At 38.8% G+C, this 27,985-nt stretch overlaps 1 protein-coding gene across 6 annotated transcripts; it reads left to right on the top strand.

The window, feature by feature from the left end:
* The first annotated feature begins 30 nt into the window (after nucleotides 1-30).
* Nucleotides 31-27,913, top strand: KATNBL1 (katanin regulatory subunit B1 like 1). Of its 6 annotated transcripts, none has more exons than XR_010831761.1 (13): nucleotides 31-177; nucleotides 1,731-1,903; nucleotides 7,341-7,468; nucleotides 9,044-9,084; nucleotides 9,435-9,714; nucleotides 11,244-11,362; nucleotides 11,539-11,589; nucleotides 11,670-11,759; nucleotides 12,277-12,366; nucleotides 12,821-12,914; nucleotides 14,501-16,696; nucleotides 18,646-18,698; nucleotides 27,122-27,913. XR_010831761.1 is itself a non-coding variant. In XM_048058706.2 (11 exons), exons 3-11 carry the CDS (start codon nucleotides 7,355-7,357, stop codon nucleotides 14,531-14,533), a joined length of 912 nt encoding a protein of 303 aa, XP_047914663.1. In that variant the 5' UTR covers nucleotides 495-947; nucleotides 1,731-1,903; nucleotides 7,341-7,354; the 3' UTR covers nucleotides 14,534-16,186. The 6 variants fall into 6 exon arrangements, 3 of the variants coding, with proteins under 3 accessions (XP_047914664.1, XP_047914663.1, XP_047914665.1); XR_010831760.1 differs by having other exon boundaries at nucleotides 23,658-27,913; XR_010831759.1 differs by having other exon boundaries at nucleotides 18,646-27,913.
* Nucleotides 27,914-27,985: the final 72 nt, after the last annotated feature.

The following is a 27,985-nucleotide window of genomic DNA, read 5'->3' as shown; positions in this document are numbered from 1 at the left end:
GCAGAGGGCGCGGCGCGGCGCGGTGCGGCGCGGTGCGGGGCGGCGGGCGGGGCGCGGCCCAGCATGCAGCGCGGCGCCGTTTGAATGGCGCAGGCTCCGGGCGCTGCGCCCCGGCCCTAGGCTGCCGCGGCTCCTCCTCCGGCGCGGCGCGGCTCGGGCCGGTACCATGAGCGGAGGGTGAGTGCCGGGCGCCGCCCGGGGACGGGGCCGCGACGCGGAGGGGCTGGGGCCGGCTGCGGGCGGGCGGAGGTCCCTCGTGGCGGGGGCCCCTCCTCGGCCCGGAGTGGGATCGGGAACGGGGGCGGGGAGGGGCCGCGGCGAGGCCCTGCGGGGAGCGGGGCTGCCCCTGCTCGGCTCCGCCGCCGCGGGGTCCCCGGGGGCTGCGGGTGCGGGTCGGCTCCGCGCTGTGCGGGAGGCCGGAGCCAGCCCGCGGTGGGAAGGAGAGGCAGGGAGAGGCAGGCGGGAGCGGCCGGGGCGCCGCCGGGAGCGGGGCGAGCTGGGCGTGAGGCCTGCCGGGGGAGCCGCGCCGCCTGGGCGTGACCTGCCTCCTTCCCGTGGGGAGCGGGGAAGGGAGAAATCCTCGCCTGCCTCGAGGTCCTGTGGTAATTGCCCTGTTAAAAGGACTTGAGCTCCTTTACTGCTGTGCTGGGGTAGCTCGGCACGCTGCTGAGTACGGAGCTAACAAAGAAACGCTGGATAGTGAAACCTGCGAAGGAGACAGAGGCTGCGAAGTAGCTCCGTGATTTTGTGTGCTCGTTCTGGTAACACGCCGTGCTTGGCAGCGAGGCGAAGTCATTTCGCTTCAAAGCAGCTCTCTGCTCGGGATGGGAGTGCTGCCTTGCCCCCTCCCCTGCTTTTTTGCTCTTTCCGTTGTGTGGCTGCAGACAGGGAAGGACAGAAAGGTTGCTTAGCCTTGCTCCATGGAGTGAAAGCATAACAGATGGCAGGTTGGTGGCTTTCTGGCCTCGCTGGCTTGAAAGAACAAACTATTCTAGTCTAAAGCTGTCACTTTATTATCACTGAATCTAATTTTGACTCAAATGTCTGTAATATTATTTCATTGCATTCAAGCCACCATTGGTTTCAAATCCTGAACTTCATAACTGAGAATGTAATAATATTTTAAAGATACCTTAATGGCTTTATTTTTATAACAGTATATTTGCTTACGTTCCTGTATGTAGTATTACAGGGGCGTATGGATGCACTGTATCCATAAACTGTCACCAGTCACTGCTCACTAATAGCAGGATGTGTATTTCAGGGTAATGTGAAAAGTCATGCGCTCACCTGCTATGAAGTGCAGTCACAGGCCGCGAGGGGATGAGGGAGGTACCTGTGTCACCAGTAAGCTTGCAGGGGGAGGGCTTTTCCAATACATCTCTCTTTGAATTTGGAGTTCTTGTTACGGATTTTTGAAGCTCTGGGTTGAGCGGTGAGTAGGGGGAAAAAAATTGCAGTGTTTAAATTTTGAGTAGTTTCTTAAAGCTTATTCACAATATTAATGGGGGAGCTTCAATGTGATAGAACGTTATTTCCAATATAACAACTTTCAGATAGTGGTAGTGATAGAAATTTTCCAAGCTTCATTTCCTGGAGTGTTAATAAATGAAAATCAACAGGTAAAGAAAATCTCTTTGTTAGTGAAGGACTACTATTGAGCATTTTAGTACTTTTTAAAATCGTGTTACTTCATAGCAGTTTAACATGCTTGTAAATTTTACTTCCAGATGTAAACATTTTGTCCAAGAACTAAATAAGGTTCAGTTATCAGGCTGTGCAAGGAGCACTTAACCCACACCTGGATTCATCCTCTGTAAACTTGACTGAACTCTGATGTGTGGTCGCTTTCCAAGGTTCATTATGGCTGCTTGGGCCAGCAGGCCCCATACAAATTCGATGTGTAAGTAATTGGAAACTGAGCTCAAGCAGTTAACTTGCTACTTTTATAGTATTTGTCTTTACTGTAAATTTAATTCGTATTATTTTTGTCCAAATGAAACTGTAAACTTGAAAAAGGCCTAACAGGTATTGCTGGCTAAAATTTGTGTCCTGCTGGCTTATAAGGCGCTTCTTGTAGTGTTGCACAAAAACGTGGTGTTAGTGTATTCCATCAAACCTTGAAATCCACTTTTTTTAAGATAATTTAGTAAATAACACCTACTGAACTGCTAGGGCATAAATGTAAAAAAGAAAATTTAGAGAAAAAAAGCTATTCCATATTCAAAGGATGTGGAAACCATCTAAAATTGAAACAGATGGAGTATGTAATGTTTGTCAGTCAGACTTAAAGGAAATCATGCCAAGGTAACTGAGTCTCTTCTGCATCATAAGATTGTGCTAACTTATTTTTCTAGATGAATTACCCTTTTGGAAGTAAATCTGGAAAAACCATTCTTGGAGATTTCTCATAAGCTTTTTAAATCTGACAGTGATGAGTAAAATTAGTTGTCCTTTACTGGTTCCCTGATGTATGCCAGTTTCGAATGCCTTCAAAGCATGAAGTCCCCTCCTTGGGGAGTAACAATTAATTAACTTTTTCAGCTGCATTGAATAAAGATCAATGTTGTCATCCTTGAGAATGTGCACTTGGTATAATGTGGGGGTGGGGGAGAATCACAAGAACATCTGTGATGGCTTATATATATATGGAATGCTACAGGAAAAAGAAACAGGAATTTGGGCAAAGAGTAGAACAGAAGGAATGTTTCTTTTAAAGTGTATTGCAGATGACTTAAATATAACTATTTTACATTTACTTTGCTGTCATGCAAAGTACTTGAGTCTGTTCTGTAAGAAATTAATCTTATGTTAATACATATGGAGATTACATAACATGTGAAGAAAAGTTTGTCCCTTTCTGGGGGCCGTGCCCAAAACATAGGACGATGGGAGGGAGTGGCAGCATTTGTTAATACTTGCCTTTGACAGTTACGTGCATTAAAGCCATTTAGTGCTGTCTTTGAAAGCCATTCAGCGCTCTTTCTTTGCCCACCTTTGGTATAACTTTAAAGGTGTATTGCATCTGGGAGAGATCAGAGGTGGTTGGTTTTTTATAAAAAAAAAAAAAAAGATAATAGCATTAGAGTTATCAGGAAAACTTTGTCAAGGTAATATCTGTGACTGGGTATGAATAAGCTGATTTACCAGGATATATGGCTGCTGTTACTTCAGTCTTTCTGTTTCCTGAAAATTGAGGAGAGTGAAAGAGAGATAAGGAAGGGTGTCTTCTCTAAGCAGATGTCAACCTATGTAAGGGAGAGAATTGGAGTTTCTTAACTTGTTCATCTCTTATTCAGATTTGCAGTCTGTCACAATTTACGACAAGGTTTAAGATTGCCTGATAAAGGGCTAAGGCTGAGCTCAGAAGACTTTTGCTCTATCCTTAGTTTATTTTTAAAACTATATAAAGCAAAGGAGTCTCATTGGCTGTAATGAGATGATAAAGGACAGTTTGGAACAAATTCTGCTAGCTGTTTTCCTCATAAGGGAATCATCAAATTTGTGACATTAAGGTATGAGCTGTTTGATCCAGTATAAAATAATAGCTAGTGCCAGTTTAAAAACCCCCCACATATATCTCACAGCAGTGGGTGGTAGTGTCTAACTATTCCTAGAGAATCTGTTATCAGATAAGAAATTCAGGTTCTGCAGAGGCCTGTAAAGTACCTTTCATTCTCTAGCATATATGTTTTTAATTGCTGAACAATGAGCATTTTGTCGTGTGTTGCTAAACCTTTGGAAGCAGGCTTCTTGATGTGGACTAAGTTCATTATAGCAGTATTAGGTTTGGACATACCAGATTCTTCTATTTGTTTCCTGCTCTTGGCTACGTAGATTGTTTATGCATTTAATCATTTTCAGTGTATTTTTTTTGACTTTGCAGTCTGCCCTCTAAACATTTAGATTCACAACATCCTGTGGCAAGTTCAGCTTTATTATATGCACAAAGAACCACCTTCTTTTGTTTGTTTTGAATCTAAGTGTCTTTGGCTAGTGTCATTTACCCCTTTAATTCCTATATTGGGCAAGATGGTGAACTATCTCTGTGCTACTTTTCCAAGCTATTCATTGTATAGGCCTTTATTTCCCCTCTTTGCTATAAGTAACCTCCTTTCCAGACTGAAAAGTCTTGGTCTATTCAATTTCTCATTGTATGGAAGGTATTCCATATTGTTTTTTACTCACATTTGAGTCCTTTTTTATTTTCATCGTAAGTTATTTGAGATGAGGTGTTTTCTTTTTGTTTTGAGGGGAAGGAGTCTAAATCTGCACTCCATATTTGAAATACAGGCACGAATTAGTTCTACACGCTGTCACAACAGTACTGTGTCTGTTTTTCTAACTATTTATTGATCCATATGGAGTACTGAGCCATCCAAACGATCTAAAGTAAATTGTCATATTATGATATTATTGTGGGTGGTTATTATTAGCTTGGAGCTTGTAATTCTGTGTATGAACCCAGAATTTCCTCATGCCTGTAGACATGCGTGCTTTCCTCTACATTCATCTATAATCATTGCTTCTGGTTATTGTTCATCACAGTCCTTTAATTCTTTAGTTAATCCTCATCTTTAGTGCCTGGTGTAACTTAAATTAAGACTGACCATATCATCCCCTTTGTGATGCAATTTATGAATATGTCAAACAGCATTAAACAGCACAGTTCTCTTTCTGCAGGATTCTAGTGATGATCTTCACTATAGGAACTGCTTAGCTAAGAAACGGCAATAAGCGGTCTATTTCTCCATGCAAAAACTTTCCCTCATATCACTTGGTTGCTTAGCTTACTTGAAAGACTTAAGTGAGTAAGTAACTTCTGGAAGCTTTTCAGAAACTCGGGTAAAATCTATCGTTTAGATCTCCTTTATCCATATTGTAGTACTTCACAATCTCAGAGAATTCCATTAATTTTTCAAGGCAAGACATGCCTTCGGCAGCCAGGTTGACTTTCCCAATATATTATTTGTATCTACTAATTCTGTTCTTAATTGCATTGTTTGCCAATTTGCACAACAGGGATGTCAGTCTGGATCTTCCTTGGGGCCATCTTTAAATACTGACTGTATTTTCCACGTGTGATTTCTGTAGGTGTGCTGGCAGCTCTAAGGAAGAGGTTCTGTACCTTGGTTAATAACATGGCAATTTCTTACTGAGTTCTTACAACTTTTGGGTGAATACCATCCAGTTTGAGTTGGGGTGGGGGGGATGATAGTGTTTATTTTGCTTATGCTTACTGCTGTTTCTGCATCTTTAGAGACCCTCACAAAAAATGTTAAACTATGGAAACCTCTGTTAAACGATAGGAAACTGAGCACAAATGTGAGGGATTTGCTTCATTTCACCAGGTTCTCCTTTATATCAGATCATCTGTTGGCCTTTCGGAGTCTCTGTTCATGGCCTCTGAAGAAAGAACTGATAGTTTTGTCTTTTCCTGTTTCAACTGGGAGGCTAGAGGGCATTATGTTCTCACATCAAATTTGTCAGTGTGTAATCCTCTTTACTTTCCTCTTTTGGGCACATTCATACGTAGGAAAACTTTTTCTTTCCAGTTCAGGTATTTTGACTCTCAAAAGTTTAAGAAAATGACACAAATATTGAATCCTGATATACTGATTTCTTGTGTGTTTTTTTCAAATTTTCGTGCTAGATGTTTCTTTCTTCCCTTACATTATTCTTCACTCTTAATTGAAATGTGTTCCCGTTTAACAGTGCTGTTTTATACATTAGGAATCAGATTCTTGCTCACTGCTTTGCATGAAAGATGAGGGTAGTTTGACTTCTTACTTGCCTGTTTAATAAATCATCTGGATGTCCCGCTCAAAGGGCTGTAAGCTGTCATTGTGTCACAGGGACAGTCACAAAAATGGTTCTCTGGGAACCAAGGTTATGGAACTTTTAGCATCTGACAGGTCGATTCTGTGGGATTTAGCTCTGGTTGTTGCAGGTTGTCCTGCAACAAAAAAGAGTCAAGTTAATGAACTAGACTTATCTAACGTGGTATCTGTAGAAGTATGGAAAGACAACTGCTAAATGTCTTGCCTAAATAATGCTGGGGCTTGCCAAAGTTGTTAGTTTGAGGGCTATGTGTTCCTTTCTTGTAGGGTAAGGATTTCTGTCAGTGTATCTTCTCTCTTTTTTGAGAGAGATCAAATGAGATTCTTGGATATTGATCTTGTTCGAAAGAAAATGGTGTTAAAGAAAAACATTTTAATATTTTGCTAAGCTTACACAGTATCCTATCGCGTAACTTTGTGAAGATGTATACCACCTACTTTGTTTTGAACCTGCCAGCTATTTGTTTTATTTGATGGCTTTTGGCTACTGCATTGAAAGATCTCTGACTAAGCAGCTGTTTGCCATATTTTTCAGTGCTCAGTGAAGTTCTTAATATGGGATAAATCTACTAAATGGGAGAGAAGGGGTAGGTCTGTTGGTATTAAGGGTGGGGGGAGAAACTGAAGCACTAATGTTGGGACCAGAGCTTTGCCATTTAAGGGTGGAAAAAATTAGAATAAGTGGATGCTCTTAAAAGTAAGGTAGGGTGTTTTGCTGAAACATTTTGGTAAGAATAGTGCTCCACAATGATGTAGTTTGTGAAGCCAATCTCAAGGAAAGGGTTTTCTGTATCACTTAGTTGTACATACTTGTTTTGGATTTTGTTGGTCTGTCTCAGTACTGTGCTTGGTTCTTATAGAAATGTTTGCATATTTCAAAACAAGTACTTCGGTCACTTTGTTACTGGTTTGTTGTGGTACAAAGACTTCTTTACTACAAGCAGTAGCCAGGTTATATGTTGAGGAAAAGTTGGGGGGGGGGGAATTGCCAATGAGTTAAGAGGAGATCTTTCTTTTTATTTTGTTTAGCCTTTGTTCGTCTGGTGAATCTTATCTTATTCCTGAAAAACAAAGATTGTTATTTAGCTGTCTTTCCTCACTTTGACCTAGTATTTTTCTTCAGGTGGTAGATGAAATAGATTAGCAGGAAGGTGTCTCCTAAATAATTTGTCTTATTCTTTGCTTTAATTCTTGTCTGTGTGGAACCTCACAGTGCAGGTATACTGAGCTGGTCTGAAAACAGCTGGTCTGCTTCTTGGGCATGGAGGAGAGGGGAAGTCATTTCCTTTTTGAGGAAAACTAAGTGAGAATTTTGAAGTGATTATCAGCATGTTAATAATTATAAAGGCCTCCAGCTAACATTTGCTAAACAGTAATGTCTGTTTATTTCTGTTGTGGTATATCTTGCAAATAGTTGAACTGTTTTAACTGGTTTTGGTAGCTGCATTTGAAGAAAGTTTCACAAAATATGACTAAAGATGATCTTTCCCTTGAAAATAGGGATTTGAGAGATTATGGCCTCTGAAGCCCACAATGTTAGAAAACAGAAAGTATTGCATATCGAAGGTTGTCTCGTTGATCTCCCCAGAAAAAGACTTTCTTCTTCCACTAGAAAGATCATGAAGGAGGTAAGGTTTTTATCATGTCCTCTGTTGAAACTGATGTAAATGTTCAAACAGAAGTTCATAGCTCCTAGCAGTCTAAAACTGGAAATGTAGTGCTCATGTTCCATGCTTGCATGTGCAGTAGAACTTGAGCTTGAATAGTGATTATGTTATGAAAAATACGCATTATAACACATGCAGTGATTGCACAGATATGTATCATTGTCCACATGAGGAGTAGGTTCTGATGTGGTTCTGCTCATGCCTTTTTTTCCACAATCTAGCCAATAACTGTTTCAGAGGAGGAATTTTATTATCAAAGTTTTCTCTTGCTAAAAGCTTACATGGCAAAAGTGGCAGATGGGGCAGGTGAAATAGCTGCATTGAAGTGGATCTGCCATTCTGTTATTATACAGCTCGATCTACCACATTGTCTAATAACACAGGTACTTTTACTGGATTTTTTGCAAGCCACAAACACTTTCTCATAACTTCTTACCTTTGTTACTTGCTGAAGAAATCTGCTAATGCAGGCTGATGGAGTACAGAGGAAGTAGTAGGGAGGTAAGTTTACTGTTAGATCACTTGAAGCAGTGATAAAGATGCCAGTATCCTCTGTGTCTGTGGATGTATTGAGGCAATGTATTGAAATCCACATGGTTTTATCATTTATCAAAAAAGTCATTGTTTTGGCAGTGTTTTGCAGATGTGCACAACTTAAATGTCATCAGTAGTACACATTTTCAAGTTTAAATGCTTGCAGTTTGTAATTGTAGTACCTGTTTATATGAAGATACTTTAACATCTTAATGTTTTTTTAATTAGTGCACGAATTGTTTTTTTAATTAGACCAGAATGTCACAATTCAATTCATCTTCAGTGTTTTTAAAGCTTCATTTAATGAAGATTACTGTAAGGAAAAAAATCTTTAGAAATTCATCTTTGAATTGTTGCTTAATTTCTGAAGGTTTCGTGAATCTCTGTGGCACAACCTTGAATTAATTTTGTTATTCATTTAGAATATTACTGTCCTACACAGCTTAAGTGTTATCAGGGTGCTTATGTTTCATGTGAATTCAGGATAATCAAGATGGTGCTGTCTACGTTGGTCTTGATTTTTGTTGTGCTTTGGCGGAGGAGTATTCTTCAGCTGTTATTTTTTCTAGCATCTGCCAGCCTGTATTATTGGCATTATACATTTAAATGTGTATGAGAGACAGGAAATGCAGTTTTGACATCAAATTTCAGAAGGCTTTTTATATTAGACACAGTTTTTAGTTTGCTAGTAAGTAAAGAATCTGTCTCTGATGTCACAATCCTACCTCTTGCCAGAGATACCACAAGCCTGTCAGTGACTGTGATGTTCCAAGGACAGCTGTGGCAGAGCTAGTCTGTCTATATGTAACTGTGAAATACTTGACAATTACAGGAATGTTAATATAGCTGTGCTTCAGTTGCAGAATAGGAGTGTGTGGGAGGGGATCTGTGGTAAACTTAGTCCAGTTCGTGATAAACGAGGACTTTATTTTTTTTACATGAACTGTGGAATTTTTTGTCTCTTTCGTAATAGTTTGTTCTTCCCTATTCCCTTTCTCACAGGGTAAGAAATCTCCAAAACAGCTGGCTTCATACACAAACAGGTAGGAGGGCCTTGCTGTATAAGAGTCTGAGTTTCAGGAGGGAGGGAGGAAGAACCAGTTTAAATTTATTGCAACACCCAGACAGACACAATGGAAGATCTTAATTTTACTCACAGTACTTGTTTTTTGTGTCTACTTCCATAACAATGAGTCCTTTCCATTTTTAAAAAAGCAGGAAAATGATATTGGAGGTAGCTCTCATTTCTGATAACATAAATGTTGTGAAGGTATATACTGGGGGTAAAACAGTAACCTGCAAGTTTACTGTTAAATTCATAATGATATATTTTAACTTAGTGTTGAATTAAATTTAGAGTGACCTTTACTAAAATACTGCTTTGTTTTTGTAGAATAACAGTTGGAAAAACAGTGACGAGTCCCCTGTCTCTCTTCAAAGTAGTATATTGTAAAAGAAAAGTTCGTTGTTATACTCCAAAGCCTTGTTATAAAAAGAAACAGTTCCCTAAATCAAGGGGCTGTGACATGGCAAATAAAGAAAATGAACTGGCTTGTGCAGGGAATCTGCCAGCAAAACTGCACGACAGTCGTACACACTTGCTGAATTCTAGTGACTCTGGCTCATCTCAAACAGAAGGCCCCTCATCCAAATATAGTGGATTTTTTTCAGAGGTAAGTTGAGTTTCTGCTAGTTTCTGTGTAGTTAGCTTTGGAAGTTTTTGACTAGATTAATTTTCTTAACATACAAATTAGCTCAGGGCTTGTGATTTACAGTCTTTATTAATCTGTTTACTGTGATTCAGTTGCCAACAGTAGTTGTTCTGCCACTTCGTCAGCCTGGGAATTTAGATCTGACAGCATAGTCTGGGTTAAAATTATACCAGCACCAAAGGAAAAATACTCTTTTGACTGGGTTAGGTTTCATGGTTGGTATAATGCATTGCCACGTACATGTTTATGGAAGCATGAAAGTGTTGGTGTATGGATGGGAATAACCTAGTGAGGTAAGATGGGACCACTTCCAATAGCAGTGTCAGCTTGGTGTACATGAAAGTAATTTAAATGATTGTATAAAAGTGTTCATGATGAGATTACTTAAGGAAACTCCATAAATGCTTTCAGAGCTTCTGAAACTGGCTAGAAGGTCAGATACTGAAGTGAAATAGATGTCTTTTGTGACAGGGCTGCCACCAGCACCCCCAAGTCCTCTGTGAGGCTGCTCGCAATCCACTCGTCACCCAGCCTGTGTTCACGTTTGGGATTGCCCCAGCCTAGATGCAGGACTTTGCACTTGGCCCTGTTGAACTTAATGAGGTTCGCACAGGCCCACCTCTTAAGCTTGTGAGGGTCCCTCTGGATGGCATTCCTTTCCTCCAGTGTGTAGACAGCACCATGTAGCTTGGTGTCATCGGCAGACTTGCTGAGGGTGCTCTCAATTTCATTGTCCATGTCACTGACAAAGGTGTTAAATAGTGCTGGTCCCAGTACTGACCCCTGAGGAACACCACTTGTCATTGGTTTCCATCCAGACATTGAGCTGTTGACTGAAACACTTTGAATATGATCATCCAGCCAGTCCTTAAGCACTGAGTGATACGCGTGTCAAATCCATGTCTCTCAACTTCAGAGACGAAGTTGTTGACAAATGAAGACAGAGGCAAGATTCCTTTGAGAAACATAAGAACCAGATCACTGGCCATAGATGACTGTTTAACTGGATTTGAGAGATGTGGGTGGCAGTACAGTGTTCATTCCAATCCAAGGTATAATTGAATAAAGTACTTAAACTTCAGTTTGAGAACAAGTGTTTTCAGAAGTGAACCTTTGGTAATTACATTTATGGTTCCATTAATAAAGTTTTCAAAATTAATAGTCAGCTACGTAAACGCTTTTGAGTTGGTGAGAGCTATAGGTTTATACTTGAGTGCTCTTTGTAACTGTTAGATACCTCTATTTAGGTGTTTACAGACCTTATTCTTGCAGCTTTTGGGTAAAGTAGTCTTAATCTATGCTCCCTTCTAATGGAAACTTCCATATTAAGACCATTATTAAGTAGATTTATTAAGTAGATTTCTAGAACCACACATACAGGTAGAAAAGTATATTTTCATATACTACATTACCATATTAGAGCAGCTTATTGTGTCGTGACTGGCATTTAACTTTCAGTAAACTTTTGTGTTCTTAAAAACATTATACAGGTTTCTCAGGACCATGAAACTATGGCTCAAGTTCTTTTCAGCAGGAATCTGAGGCTGAATGTAGCTTTAACCTTCTGGAGAAGGAGAAGTATAAGTGAACTGGTAGCCTACCTAGTGAGGTAAATTGAGAATCTCTTACTTTATATTCTTAAAGCAGTAGCAGTCACAAAGATGTTGCAGTTTTTTAGGGTTTCCTTAAATCTTGTAACTTAGCTATAATTACATATTAAATCATAAGGGAAACAGGTTGAGCTATGTTCTACTAGTAACACTTGTTTATCTTCGATGTTCCTAGGATACAGGATCTTGGAGTAGTAGTAGACTGCCTTCCCGTGCTTACGAACAGGTACAAACAAAAGTGGGGGATGAGAATCTACTGTATCCTCCCTGAAGTTCTGGCACTTCTGAAACATCTTGTTTTTTAAGTTTACAGGAAGAAAAACCATATATTTCAATTGGCTGCTGTGTAGATCTTTTGCCTTTAGTGAAATCACTACTTAAAAGCAAATATGAGGAGTAAGTATCAGTTTCAGATACTTTTTTAATATTATTCCTTCCTGGACATTTGGTTCCCTTGTGTTCAAAGGTGTTTAGTTCCTGGACTTTTCTTCCCTCCCCGCAGCCCTGCCTTCTTTGGGAAGCACCTACCTAAAGAAGGTTGCTGGGAACCTTCATTTCTCCTTTAAAATATTCAGTGGTGCAAAAACTCTAATGCAAGGTTAAGGATAAGGGTGAACTAGCTTTGCCCTCATGTAGATTTATTCATCCTAAATAGTAAAGCAGAATGGCACCGAGGTTTTAGCATGTTCCATAATACAAAATCCTGAAAGCTTTCAGGCAAAACATCAAAGCATCTCTGCTTCTTACAAGAGCTTCTGTTTACTACTTTGAAAATGAAAACATAGGCAGGTGTGTAAAATTGAGAATTCATCTAGATTTTTCTTCCAGAATAGAAAATATGTTGCTTTCCTATTTGTATTAATGCATTATCTGACCTGTGGGTATTTAAATTGTGTAAAATATGTTCTTACAGATATGTGATAGTTGGTTTAAACTGGCTTCAGGCTGTCATTAAAAGATGGTGGTCAGAACTATCTTCACATACAGAGAGGGCAGATGATAGGTGAGTATAGTATTTGAAAATATTTAAATATTTCTCTAGCTTGTTCATCTCAATTTGTATTGAGATGTATCCCTGCTGATCAAGTTTATCTACAGAAGATACTCATAAGTATCATCAAGTAAAAGCTTAAAAGCACGTAGAGTTAGTTCTTCAGTTCTCAAGCCACAGATGGTGTTTGGAAACTTACTTTAAGGGTTGTCCTGTTTTTTTGTTTATTATTTTTAACTGGAGTTCTAACAAATATGGAATAGTCATATCATGAGTCATAAATGCTATAGAAATAAAAAAAAATTGATCCAGCTTCGTGGCAATGTTAAGACTAAGCCTATATACAATATTATATGTACAATCAAGTCTGCTGAATCGCATATTTTACAAATATAATTATAATACATAAAATATATGCTACAGCATAAAATATATATTTTACAAACTGTTATCTGTTATTTTTCAGAAATATTCACATTTTAAAAGAACTGTTAAGTGGGTTATGGGAACAAGAGAATCATCTTACTCTGGTTCCAGGATATACTGGTAATATAGCTAAGGTAATCCAGTTCCAGTTGTGTTTAGTAATCAATATAGTTATATCATTTGCAGTATTCCTCTCTTTGGATGTTATTTACTTTAAACTATTGAAGGACAGAAATAGATTTACTGCTAGAATATTTTCACTAATGTTCAAGTATATTGCCCATTTTTTTGGAGAAATCCAGAGTGAATGCCGAATGATGATGATTGTGTGGTTTAAAATGCTAACAGTGAATTTTTATCATTTTTTTCCTTTATAAAGAAACTATCTCCTTAATAAAATTGTTAATAGTAGCAAGATTTTAAAACAATGTAGAAAATAGTTCAGGTGAGTAGGTAGACTGTGGAAGGACAGATGTTTTCTCTAAAATCTGCTGTACCAATTGTGTAAGGGTGATGCAACCTAGAGAATCTGAGCCTAGCAGTGTTGTTTGCATTTGCATGTCAGGTGACTGGGGCAAGTTTTTGCTGGCCTAGTGCTTAGAAAATGGTGACTTTGGGGAGAGCAGAAGAGTGGTTCCATCTGAAGTGAACCCCCCTCTGCCTTTCTTCATCTGACTGTGCTTAATGCTATGCTTTAATGCTATGCGTAAGGGTGTCTGATAAATGCATGACCTACTGGTCATGGTACTCATCTTTGTAAAGATGGTTTTCTGAGGCTGGGTACCAAAGGTTACACTGAGTGAGGAGACCTCCATCTCCCTGGCATGACTTAATAAAATGACCTAATAAAGGTAGGGAATGAGCCAGGACATAAACCAGCCACGTGGCTAGAGCTAGGATTAGAGTAAACTTGAAAAGAACGTGGAGATTGCCTGCTTTGTTATATCTGCAGGAGCTTTGTGGGATCTACAGTTCTATGGGTATAGAATTTGTAACTTTGTTTTATGAAGCAAATAAGTTATTTCTTGTCCTGGGACTGCTGTGCCTCTGTGACCTGTAATTTTGACAGCTCTACAAGGGTAGCTGCAAACTCCTTGCAGAGTTGCAGATGTGATGCAGAAGAAAAGAGTTCTAACTCACAACTGGTAGAGCAATTGAAGGTTTTATTATAGATTGCCCCATTCATCTGGTAGGTCAACATAGTTACAGCAAGTGCCAGTTTGTTTCTCTAAGACTCAGGTACCCTTTCTGTTCATTTGCTGCTCTTCAAGGTGTACCAGGATAGATTGTGACCAAGGCCACCTACCTGAACAAGTAGGGAGCAAAAAGAATAGTACAAGAATGTTGGAGGGGGTGGGGGGAAGATATAACCCTTAATAAACACAGTTTGTGTACATAATCTCACTAAATGATGATGGTTTTCTTTCCTGCCATTGGTGTGCATGCAGAGAGCAGAAGAAAAATCAAGTTGATGGCTTTGGAAACTAATTCCACTGTGCTTGTAGGCTTTTTAGCATAAAGGAGTGTTCTTAAAAGCATTAATTAAAAATAATCCTGAATTTGTGGATAACCCGTTCTGAAATTTGACCTAAACATAATTTTACTGTAACATAATTTTATTGTATTATGGTCCTGATTATTTGCCCTGCTTCAAACATACAGTTGATGTTACAGCCTTAAGCAATGTGACAAACACTTTCTCCTTTTTTTTTCTTTCTAGGATGTAAATGCTTATTTATTACAACTACACTGACATGATTGAGAAATGGTGTGCTTATGTGGTGAAACAATCCCCTAAAATATCTTTGAAATATGTACTATTTCTGAAAGCCTTTTGAGAAATACTGGCGGAAGAGAACCGAACTGTCAAGCTGTTTAATGAAACCACTAACAAAATCCTAACAATCTACTTCACATTGAAGTGGAAAAATGTCTAGTAGGAGCAACTTTTACTTCAGTGAGGTGAAAGTGCACTATGAAAACTGTATGCCTTTGCTGCATTTGGGATTCGTTCACTTACTAGGTATTCATTTAAATGCTACTGTGTTTTACTACAACGTCATGTAAAAAGTTGAATTATACCATCATGAAGACAAGACAGCAGAACCAGTTAAAATGAACCAACAAGAGTAATCAGCATTAAGAGCTTTTAAGTGTTTCTTTCACAAGAACTCCAAAATGCACAACTATCTTCCACTTACGTTAAAGAAACTTTGAAATATTGAATTTCTTCTGTTTTAATCAAAATTAAAGACTTTTGTTTGCACTATTGAGAAACTATACAGCAAAGATGCCTTAATTACTAGTGTTTCAAAAAGCCAATGTGTTAAGATGCAAATAGCTATTACGTTCAGATTGTGTTGAAAAACTACTACAAAAATCAGGGTTTCACATTGTGTAGTTGTTTATGAAACATTGCACATTGACAAAAATTCATGTATGAAATATTATAAATACCTGAAGTTAAGCTTGGATAAACAGTTATTACAAATGTGAGCAGAATGGTGAATTTGTCTAACAAATGTTTTTATATTGTATGTGGATTTCTAACACAGTAATCTTGTTCTGTATCATTTAAACTACATGCAAATAAGTAAATATATTAAATGTATCTTTTTTCTTTTCAAGTTCATAAAAATGATTTCTAGAACAATTTCTTCCACAGTACTTTTTATTGTAGATATATCTATTGTTCGTAAAATGTTTACAGCCAGATGAGGCCATGTTATTCAAATTATAGCCTTTATATACTACCTCCTTTAAGAAATTGACAAAGCTTTGCAAAATTTGACAACAACTGGATTTACTCATGATAAATTCATACTACTTTAAACTGAAAATAGCAAACATTGAAAATACAACTACAAACTGTTCCTCTCCTATTGCCATCCTGTGCTATTTTAATTTAAAAGTTATAGATGAATATCTCTGAGGGATTTTTGTTTTTAGGCTTGCTCCTGCTTTTTTTGTGATTAGGAAGATGCTTTTCTAATTAAATCATATGAAGTGCCAGCTGTTCACTTAATAATACACATGCATCACCAAATTACTTTCTATGGGGAAACAAAGTGCTTAGGGTTATTTTCATGCCTAACATCAAGCATATGCGCTTTTATTGAAGTGCTAGGCAGGAGAAAGACTTTTGATAGCCTCAAGTGGTTTTTACTTTACAGGTGAAACTAATGAGTTTTGAACTTAAGTAGTGGTCAACAGCTTTAGGCCTCCTGTTGCTTCATTTTATAGTTTGTACTTAATTTACATGTCATTATTGCTAACTTCTGAAGGCCTAGTAGAACTTGGTCATAAGAACTTGATACTTTTTGGTTATTTAAACCACCAAAGGTTTTGCACTTTCCAGGGCAGTCAGCTACAGGGAAGAATGTTTGGGACATCCCAAAACTGAAAATTTAGTGGGACATTCTCTTGAGATATGCATAGCATAACTCTTTGCTAGAATTATGCATTACTTAGAGGTGTTTCACACTCCAGAGAGTTTGAGAAAGGACGTAATGCTTTTCCAAGTATTTTTTCTGTCAAGTAAAAAATAAATAAAGGAACTACAATATGATAATGGATAGATAGTGGAACACTTAAATATAAAGGTAACAAAGGCTAACTTCAGAATTTGGGATGTAATGGCTGAAGCTCTTAGATTATTCCTCAAGAAACATATCGTAAAGGTGGTGGAAACTTGGATTTTGATGTCTCCTGGTTTTTATAGACAAGATGAAGAAATTCATGGCCATGTCTTCCAGATAATACAAGAAGTAATTGCTGTAATAAAATGAAATACTCTACTATTCAAAAACTCTTGCTGAACTATAAATATGAACATATGGGCTGATACTGAATTCTGCATACAGCCGTGGTTTCCACCATTTATAACTGTGGATGGTGCTTTTGTTCTAATGGCAAGGTAAGATTGTCTTGAGAATCATTATTGATATTTATGTAATAAAAGAATGCATTATTTTAAACTGTCAAAAGTTGTATTTTGACAGCATCAATAATACAGTGTTAAACATTAAGTTGTTAGTATTTGTGCCTTATTTAAAATGATTTTTTTTACCATTTTCAGGCAGCTGCTAGACTATAAGAACAGGATTCATTGACGTTGATATCAACAGAACTCTGGCTACTGTCCATTACTGAGTGATTTTTGTCATGTTTTTAAATAACTCCTTTAGCTATTCGGGTTGAAATTCAGGTTCAGCTTGTATGCTCTTTAGTTCTCAACTAGCTACAAATCAATTTTGCTGTAATAGAATGTATATGTATAATGTCTGCTCAATGGTGATGTGAGTAAAAAAAAAAAAAAAAACCCACCGCTGTTGTAGTTCTGTGAAATCCATGTAGTTATCTCAGCGAATCCAAGAATGATTTTTAAGTTTACGAACACTCATGTGCCTACAAGCTAATCTTTATTATTGTCTGCAGTAATACTTTGTGAAACTGCTTTTCCTAGGATGTGTGAAAGAACCAGGCAGAATTAGTCCTTTATCCTGTTTGTTCTTGTGATACAGAGCACAAGAGTACTTGAGGATGAAAGATGCCACTGCAAAGTTGTTCTTCATGTTATACTACTTGATATGAAATTAATGTCCTTGAAAAACAGCATGATGTCCTAGAATGTATTTTGCTTTGTTATTCTCTAGAGGCTGTTCTGAAAGAGTTTTTACTTGGAGAGTGATTTAGGACTTATTCTTAGAGTGCCTTTAATTTAAAAAATATGTGTATACATATATATGTATACACGTACACAAACACACTGTAAATGTGACTATCAATGTTGATAGCTTGCTGAAGAGTGGATGCTGAAAAAGCTACCCCATTCATTAGCTGAGTATAGAGAAGCTAGCATGACTTAATGATTATGTATAACTCCATTTTGAAGGAGTTACACCTCTTTCTTAGTTAAAGAGTATTCTGGAGCAGAACACTTATATCACAGACAGGTACTGCATGTAGCTCCAGGCTATTTCATAGTGCTGACAAATCATTATTGGTATTAAAAAAAAAAAAGCTCCAGGAGCTTATCTTCTCAAGTGAGACCTAACTGAAATGATCTTTCCTTTTATGTAGGTTTATGTAGGCTGCCTTATCATTATCAGAGACTGCTGTTTCAACACTTGGGGAGCAGGAGGGATGGGAGAATAGGGAAAGGACAAAAAAAAAAAAACCTCATGCATAAATTGTGACATCAGTCCATTGCTTTATGTCATATGTATCCTAGAGCACCCTGCAATTTGTTTTTCTGAAGTGGGCAAATTTTGGAGTTAAATGTCTGTGTATTACATTGAAAAGTGGTAATTTTGAAGACAGATGCTAGAATGATGGGGTTTTGAGGTTTTGTTTTTTTTTTTCCTCTTGAAGGGACAGACATTTTTGTATTTAGTAAACCTTGCAGAAGATAAAGTTTCATTTTGAAACTCACAAATAGTTTCTTTCCGCCATTCATCTTGACAGATCTTCGGGTATTACAGAAGACTGGATGTCTGGAGATTTGCAGCTGTATTTTGTCCCCAGTCTTCTGGTACAAAGGGAAGCAGTCGTGACTCTGCAATTTCCAAATACAAAGTGATGCAGGTCATGCTAGCAGTGTGGAGCTACCCCAACCTTTATACAATGCAAATTCTTTAGTTTATGAAAGCTGATGGTTTTTGCGTGAGGATCTTTATATTGAACTGCTGCGTTAGAGGAGGAATGCTAGCTTTTGTTGGTACTGCTCGTATTCTACCTCTACACAACTTAGTCTTGTTCCCTGTTAAATGTTTTCTGCCTTGGAATGAGACTAAATGCAAGTACTTGCACACATGCATACACATGCATTCTTCAGCATTTGATGTTATTTCTTTCTCTTTATAGTCTAAGCATGCTGTGAATATCTACTGTTGGGGGGAGGAATTGACAAAACACAGGTAAGACGATTAATTTAGAAACAATTGTGAAAGTTACTCTTACAACTTTTCACATGTTTTATTAATACCTGCTAATTGAAGTGGGCATTCATGGCTGCAAGGTTGATTTTGAACTTGGTTGGAAAACAAAATTATTTTCACTCAATTACTATAGCTACAGTACTTTCCCCCTACAACCACGAAGGACTAAGCTGGACTCATATCAACATGCAGTACAGGGGGCAGGAGGTGTTGCACTGTCCCGTAACTAAGTAGAACAGAAAGGATTGCACAGACTTCAAGTACTGCAGATCTGGAATATCTTCGTTTCCATAGTGGTGATAGTTTTATAGTGTATCTCTTTATGTAGATTATAACAACGTGGTCAGTGGCTACAAAGCAAATTCTGCTACTTTCAAGTTGATTGTGGCACATACTTGTTTCTGTTTAACACAAATCACTGCTTCAATACAGGTACTGTTTACCTGGAGTGCTGTGGTATAGATAGACAGCTGACTATTGGACTCTCATTTGAACATCTGTATGTTGCTGATGGCCGTGTTTACAGTTTCCAACAGGTTTTTGGTTTTGTCCTTAATTCTCGAGCCATTTGAATTCTCTTTGGGAAATGGTAGCCCCTAAAACAATTATAAAATACTTATATAGATGTGACTTACTTTAAAATAATACACTTCTCTGAATAACATTGTTCTTTGAATTTGGGAAGGAAGCTGTTTTCTACATGCTTAGCTTGAAAGAAAACTACTGGGATTTACAGAAACTGCAACCATTTTCTTGGGCCTCCAGGAAAGTGGGGGAGGAACTCTCTCAGGGAGCATAGTGATAGGGCAAGGAGTAATGGCTTTAAACTAAAAGAGGGTAGATTTAGGTTAGATATAAGGAAGAAATTCTTTACTCAGAGTGGTGAGGCACTGGCACAGGTTGCCCAGAGAAGCTGTGGATGCCCCATTCCTGGAAGTGTTCAAGGCCAGGCTGGATGGGGCTTTGGACAACTTGGTCTGCTGGGAGGTGTCCCTGTCCATTGCAGGGGGTTGGAACTGGGTGGTCTTTAAGGTACCTTCCAACCCAACCCATTCTGTGATTTTATTTTTTTTAAATGAACATTATATGCGTTGTGAAACAAGTAAAATCTAAATATCAAGATAATATTACATTCCAAGGCTGCCTGCTCTTGTGGGTGTGTTGGAACAAATACACACCCTAGTGTCATACTTCAAAGTGCCCTATAAACAGTTTCAACTATCTCTTGTAATTTAGGTTGATGATTTAGGTTTTTCAAGTTGTATTTAATCTCAGCTTCATTTTCAAAAAGTCAAAATTATGTTTGAATCTTGAAGTTGCTACTTTAAATGCTAGTTTTCAGATATTCTGTGTATTGAAAGCCGTACTCAAATAATAGTACGGTGAATATCCCACCTTCAGAAAAGTAGTCAATACTTTTGTGTTTTGTGATAACGTGCTTCCATTCCATTGCTCCATTGTTTTAAGTGAGCTTCTCTCATCTGCATACGATAAACTTGTCAAAATATTTTATGTAAGAGTAAAGTCACTTTTTAGAGAAGACTATTTCAGAGGGGGATTGCGGCTTCCAGGAGGCCTGTGAAATGCTTGGATCTAAATAGAGGAGAAGTTGCCCAAATACTCATTCTCCTAACAGCTGACTGTATTTCATTACTATGAAGTTGTGTGATCACATGTGAATCAGCTGTGCTATTAACTAATTACTGGGGGAGCTGAAGTCTTAACAACTCTTGGTGGTAAGAAACCAAACCCTTCTGTGGTGATGGAACTGCCACAATGAATGTAGAAAGGAAGTATTTGTGTGTTTGGTTTGGAGAGCAGAAATACTTTACTTCCTTCTATCCCTGCTAATAGTACTTTGTCGTGAAGCCAATAGGCTTAGACTTCTGTGTATGTGTGTTTAAAATAGCATTAAGCTTCTGACCGAAAAGGAGGAAAATCACCTTGCTGCATTAGTTCATTACAGGATGGCCGTGTGCCACCAAATCCTCCAGCTGGAGAAGAAAGTAGATAAAACTGTAAAGGTATCATTAACAATGGCAAGTATTAGTGTCATTGTACAAGTAGTGGCCAGAACTCATTTTGAACATTGTAAGGTTTTTGCCATTGTTAATGAAGTAATAAGCCAAAGCAGGACTAAAATAATAATAATAATAACTGGCATATTCTATTCTCTGGCTTTTGCTCTGGTAAGTCTAAGAGCCAGACTTTTTTTTAATCATCAGAAGTGAGCAATTATTGTCAGAGTTATTTCTGGAGTAACTCTATGCCCACAGCAAGTATTAGCATAAGAGTAAGCCGGGTAGTTGGTCATGGCAACTAATCTCCTATTTGGATGATGGGGTAGTGCTGCAAGGGGTTCCTCCAAAAACACTGGCCTCAGCGTGGTGTCATCAGTAATTGTAAGAAGGGTGTTGAGGGCTTGAACACATGCAAAATCGCATCAGGATTGTGGCTGATGTGTGCTTCTCTAGTTGCCTGTTCATTCAGGGAACTGTCTTGTATAAGATTAAAATAGAGGGTGGGGAAGTGTTTGGTTTAGATATGGTACAAAAAAAATCCAACAGCCTAAGAAGGGTGCCTGTGGTAGCTGGAGATTCAGGTTTGATGATCCAGGATGTGTTTCCAGTCCTGTGTGCTTAATTCCACAACAGTGAGACACTTGAAGGAGGGAGGTTGGAGACCCAGTGCTTGCAGAGCAGTCACGTTTCTTCCCAGTTGCTCTTCCACCCCTGTAACAAGTTTGAGCACATCTGCTTGGCAGAGTTCCCAGATCCGCATCAACCTTGTCACTTATCCAAGTGAGAACAAAATGCCTTCATATTTGGCACACCTTGTTTCCCAAGTGATGTCTTGTATCTCAAGCCTTCCTGCTGTTCACTACAAATCATCAGCTTAGAGCCATGGAGCTTGAAAACATAGGGGCCTGTTTTTCTAATGGAGAACATGTGGATAACGTTGGCTGTTTACACATCACATTAATGCTAGAGAGGCAAAATGATGCACATTAATATAATGGCTATTTCAGCTACCAGGTTTAAGAAGAAACTGTTGTATGAGTATTTGTGTGTACGTGTATATGAATGGCTTTTAAGCATAAGTATTCTACCAAGTAGTAATTCATTGTCCAGAGTTCTGAGCATTTGCAACTGGCAATCTTGAGACTAGTTAGGGAGCAACCACGTTGCGCAGACGTGGGAGGTTTGGTTTTTGCTTTTCACCCTCTGAGTACAGGTTGTTAAATTTGTTGGTATCTCAAATTCTCATTTTTGTGATCTTACACTTTTCAAGTATGCTTCTTTTAGTGGCAAGTCCCTTAACATCTGTGAAGGAATTCTTTCCATCTCTTAACTCTTGATTTAAAAAGCAGCATGAGTTGCTTCCCAGATGAAAAGAGAAGCTTTTTATGAAAAACTAAAAACTTTAAAAAATAAAAAATAAACCAAAAACTAGAATTCACTCATCTCCAGCATACAGTAGCGCTGTGGTCAGATGATGACAAATGCTGCTACCCTCTTTAAATTTAGAAAGGAGACATAATGCACAACTGAGGATTCCCCAAAGTTATGGATCTTCAGGATTAGTGCATTGTGCTTTAGCAGTCAACCACTGCTTTTTAGCAGTCAACTACAACTTTCGAGATTGCCTGAATACTTGGTGCATGACCTGAGCCACTTTATTCTGCAGGGCTATAAATAAGAGAACGCCCTTGGAGCTGTCTCCAGAGCTGGCAGCTTGCTAACGTCAGCCTTTACCTCGGGGACTAGTGAGGAGTATTCTTGCATTTCTGTATGCAGGCTTTGGTGCACATAGTTCTGACCCTCCGGTCAGCTTGCCTGATACGTGCTTTCTCATTTAACAGTTTTCTGTAAGCTCTGGAAAATGAGTGGCTCACTCGAGTCTGGTTTGAATGAAACAGTTCTCAAATGAAGAATTCTGTGTATGTGAAACAAATGGCAAGACTTTCTCTCTGTTCCTCTGTAAAACCACCACGTCTTAACCATGATCTTAATACGCTTCCATATGTAGAACGCTGTTTATCCACAGTTCTTGGTATCCTCATTAACAATTTTTCTGACAAAGTGGGTTGATCTGTAGTTCCTTTGTAATATTTGATTATCATTACCCTTATGCTATTTTTCATACCTCATAGAGCAGGTTCTTTCCACTAGCTCTGAGCTCTGTCAAAGAGATTGCTGCCCACCATGGTTCTTGTTGTCCAGCATAACTATCAGACTTGTCAGTCATCTACCTGAAGTTGTCTTTTGGTCAGGAAACTTATTCAGAACTTGACCTGATTTTAGTGATCTGAAATAGTGCCTTGCCAGGTGTTTAGGAGCATTGCATTTTTGATGAAAGTGTCATCTGCTGTGGCTTTGCAGCAGTGTAACTGAATTTTACTATCTCAACGATGAGAGACTTGAGTGAGAGGAGGAAGAACTGATTTGGATCAGATGACTTCAGCAAGCCCTACTTTTTGCACCTGCATCCAGGGGTGAGATAGGAGGAATATAATCAGTAATTACTGTGTTAGGGAGTGCTTGAACCCAGCCTGAACCACGGCTGCTCCCATATCTCACCTTTTCTCCTCATGGTACCACCAGCAGCCAGCCACAGCAGAGCTGTGACACGTGTGGAGCGGCTGCAGCACAGCTCCCAAGTCTGCTGCTCTGCGTGAGCTTCAGGCACACCACTGCCTCTACTAAGGAAGGAGCAGACCCATTTGCTGAACCCTCAGGAGGATTCCTTCCTGACAGGACTTCCCTTAGAAGATATTCCAAACCCATATCACACTGCATCTGTCATCCAGTGCCCGTGTTTCTCTCCTGCGTGTGCACCTTTTAGGTCAAGATGCCACTGCGAGCTTTGCGTGCCAGGAGAATCTTCTCATTGCAAATGCTCAGACATTTTAGTCTCCCTGTCTTTTCCCTGTCACAGAGACTATCCAGCCAGACAACCAGCTGTGTAAAAACCTGCAAGGGGGTGTGCTGGTGGTCCACCTGGGCTCAAGCTGTCTGTGGTCTTGCTGAAGAATGCTTCTACTCCAGATACCTGCACTGCAGCTGTCTGAAAGTCCAACTGCATTTCCATCAGACACCATGTTATTTTATGGAGAAAAGGGTATCGTATAATAAAATGAGTTTCAGGGATGAGCAGGTCAGTGGGGTTTTTTGTTTGATTGTTGTACCCTTCCCCACCCACCCCCTGTCCTAAAAAGGTGTGACCTGGGCCTGCAATTTGCTTCTGTATGTTTTTGTTAAGCCCTTATGCACTTAATTTCTTCCTTCCTCCCTGGCCATAACTCTTGCATGAATACAAAGTATTCCTGCCAATTATTTAATTTTGCTTCCTCTTTCCAGTACTTATTATTTTGGCATGTCAATATCTAAAAACGCTCCTTTGCACTTAAGAAATGTAAATCCAAACTAGAAACTAGCTTCTCTGTCACCTGGAGTGAACACCACTTTCAAGATGCATTACTGAATTCTTCAGGCCTAGGACTGAGGAAAAGCTTACAGATTAAATCCTGCAGCATTTTTTTCCTGTAGTTAATTGTTGTTTTATTTGCTAAAAATAAAAGTTCTAAAAGCAAAATACAAAGCTAAATTCATGACTCCTGCTGTCCTTGGCAAGGCTTCAGTTGGCCCTGGATTTCACCAGATATTATGCAGAGCTTCCCAGAGGAGCCTGCTGTCAAACAGGTACACAAATAATGAAAGCAAGTAGCTAGAAGGGGAAGAGGCATTTGAAAGGACTTATGCTACTATTTTTTCCCCAGATTGACAAGCTGTAATATGAGAAATATAAAAACAACTCAATCTTACCTAACTCAAAAAAAAAAAGAAAAGAAAAAAGAAAATGTATAGCAAGAACAATATTTTATACTGCAATTGGAAGGATTTTATATGATAAGGCCTGTATTATGAATCCAAAAATATATTTACCTAAAAACATATACCTAATTTAGCTCACAGTACTGATCTGTGAAATGAAAAATCCTGTTTCAAGCTGAACTATTAAAGAAAAAAAAGTATAAAAATAGTGTGAGGATCACTGAAGTCCCCTAGGACTGTTAGTTACCTCTCATCTAAGGTTGGCATAGATTTATTTAAATCACACAGGAAATACTACTATTGTAAAACTGCCAATCATGGTGTTTTAATGAAGCTGTTGTTTAACACATTGAATAGCAATGTAACAACACATAGAAAATCAGCTTGTTTGCCATTGATTAATGGTAGATAATGCCTCTAATTCACCACAGTTGTTCATTTGAGCAGTTCTTTGAGGTGTTAACCCATGCTTGTCACTGAAAGGCTTTACTACTTGCCTTGTGACTCAGCGTAACAGCCCACACAAATAGGAATGCACCTAAGACATAAACAGGATTCTTATTTAGCTTTCTTACAGTGCCACAGAAGTATAATTCTCCTCCAAGTTATTTCCTTCAGCAAAACAGGGCAAAGATTTAAGGGTAGAAGACCCTTAAAAGTTGTTTATTTCAATAATAGCTTTAACAGCTATAATAATAGCTTTTTGTGACTAACAAAAGAATCACAGGCCAATGCAGTGAAACAAGACAATAAGATAAAGCTATGAGCAGCTCTTCTTGTAAGTGCTACATTTCAAAGAAGCAGCAGCTGATAAGCACCCTCAGGTATCAGCTGTGCATGTGTAAGGTTATATAGATATGTATCAAATATCTGCCTTGTACAGAGAAGGTGCTTACAGAGGTACTTAAAGCCAAGAACTGCAGTTTCAGCTTCTCAAGAACAACCAGAATGTGTTTATATGTATGTACTTAAAGTGTTTCCACAACTACTGATGAAGATGACTAGCAGAGTAGCTAATGCTTCAGGAAAAACAAGACACAGAAGAATCATTTCTTCATTTCTGAGATCAAGAAGTAGCCATGTGAATTCAGAGACACTGTAATTTTCTGTTATTTTAGCTGAAGAATGAGTTGAAGGCCAAGCTTAGTTTCTGTTGCTTTGTCAAATAATATGATTGTTCAAGTTTTGTTCTTTTTTAGTTAGTTTCAATCCAGATTTACTAACAGTAGATACTGCATCAGTTTTTGTAGTTTATTTAATACACCAAAGAAAATGTGTGTCATCTGGAAAAAGCTGATCCGGTTCCAATTGCGTTGTTATGCTTTTAAATCCCACTATAAAAGTGTAAAAAACAAATATATAGATATGTATAAAGGAAGAGTGGGCTTAGAAATGATGCAAACCAATCTTTAGTGGTCTTTGGTCAACCATCTTGAAAATTGCATAAAATTTCACGGTAGGCCAGAAATACACTGCTAACTTGATGCCACTTCTGGCCTTTCTTTCTTCAGTTTCTCCTAGCACAGAAGCAACTGTAGTATAATTTAAGCAACTGCTTAAGGCTGTGTGAATTACAGCAGCCTTTCACGTGTTGGACACAGGATTTCCCAAGGCAGAGACCTTGCACATCTGACAGAACATTTTACTTGGTTACCGAATACAGTTCTCTTCCAGCAGAACATCCCACCGAGGTGTTCCCTGGGTCATACCTTCCATGTGAGCGAACCCACTCTACAAAGCATGTGAAAATCTTCTTCAGCTTGAAATACAAAGGAAGGAATGACATTTTGTGGTGCTAGATTACCAGTAGTGCAGTAAAGAAAAAACAAAAATACTTTCATACGTGGTTCTGTAAGGGATGCGATAATGCTGTGTTATGTAGAGGCCACCTTGTGGCATTATGTAGGTAGAAATCAGTTGGAATAAAAAGCCCGGCATTTAGACTGAATACCAAGAAATAAGGATTTTCCACTCTTCATATTTTTGGAAACCAAACGTCACAGCAATTTGTCATTCGAGCACTGAATGACACATTCAAGCAGTGAATGACACTGAATGATTACAGGTGGTGTTCATACAAGCCACAACGCAGGAATCTGAGCGCATGCGTAGCACTGCTCTGTGTGGCGTTGCTTCTTCTGTAGTTAGCTTAATGGATGCTGTAGTTCTTCAACACACTGCTTGCATGGTTTATGCACAGTAATGCTTAACAGAGACGCAGGCATGTTTTTTGTAGTAAACAGGAGCAGATGAGGAATTCAAAACACTGTAAAAACATCTTCCAGGTTACCATCGTGTTACACCCATATTTGTTCTGCTTGCAAAGATGGGATGTGGACCTTTTTGCAGCAAGGAAATAATGCTTTTCCAAAAAAAAAAAAAAAAAAAAGTCCAAACTCTTTTCCTCATACTTAAACTAATGATTAAATTTCTTCCCCCAAGGAATTAAGTCTGAGTTCAGTCAATTGCAACCAGACAAAGCTGGCTGTCATCTGGCCATCAATCTATGTCAGCATTTGCTAATCACACTTACAAAAATTACTATACTAAAGCATTATCCTTTTCCAGATATATATTACCAGGAGGGTGGAAACAAATAATTCCTGATTATAAGTGCTGAAGTTGGGGGTGGAAAATGGAGGTAAGGTAAACCTGAAAGAGAAGTATCAAGAATAGTCCCTGCTAGGAAAGCAAGGTAAATTAATCCTGAGTATTGGAGCACTGGGTCATTCTCCTGCTGCTTATCCAACTGCAAAAGTCCTCAAGGAAAGGAGAAAGAGGCTTCTTCACTAAGTTGTACAGTGTGGAAGTTGGTAATTTAAGGTGCCAGAGTGCAAGAAATGTGTTTCATGAGTTAGTTTTTGTTGGATGATTTTCAGCATACAGCAAAACCTTGGGGGAGGCACCTGGGTCTCAACAGTTCCCAATGAAGTTTGTCTGGTCAACCTGAGGTGAAAGCAAAAAGGAGCAAAAGTTAGCTCTTGACAGAAATCCTTCAGTTGTACATGCTAGCACCACACTGTGGGGATGGAGGTGTTAGAGATGCAGAGTTTGTTCAGAGGGTTCACAGGGTGCTAAGAGCTCTATGCCCCAACCCACAGCACATGCAGGCAAATCGTTTTGAAGCAGGCTGGTACTCTAGAGCACATAAAGACGTGGCTAGCGTGCCTTTCTGCCCCAAGCCAGAAGCAGGACCCGCTCAGGGGATCTGACATTCAGGACAGTACAAACATTGTCACTGAGTGCAGACTGCAATACTCGTTCTGCCTGTGTTCTCACCTTAAAGACGTTTACACCAGGTAAATGTTTCTGGTGTAGCGCTGAAAATTGCCAGTAGGTGGCATAATGATTCCAGTTTACAATATCTGTATGACCCCTTTTAAAAAAAAAAAAAAAAAGTAATACTGGAGGAAACACGCTGTGCAATTTTTG

The sequence above is a fragment of the Anser cygnoides genome, chromosome 5 (genome assembly GCF_040182565.1).
Source record: "Anser cygnoides isolate HZ-2024a breed goose chromosome 5, Taihu_goose_T2T_genome, whole genome shotgun sequence".
NCBI classification, from domain to species: domain Eukaryota; kingdom Metazoa; phylum Chordata; class Aves; order Anseriformes; family Anatidae; genus Anser; species Anser cygnoides.
This window is presented reverse-complemented; position numbering and strand designations above follow the sequence as displayed.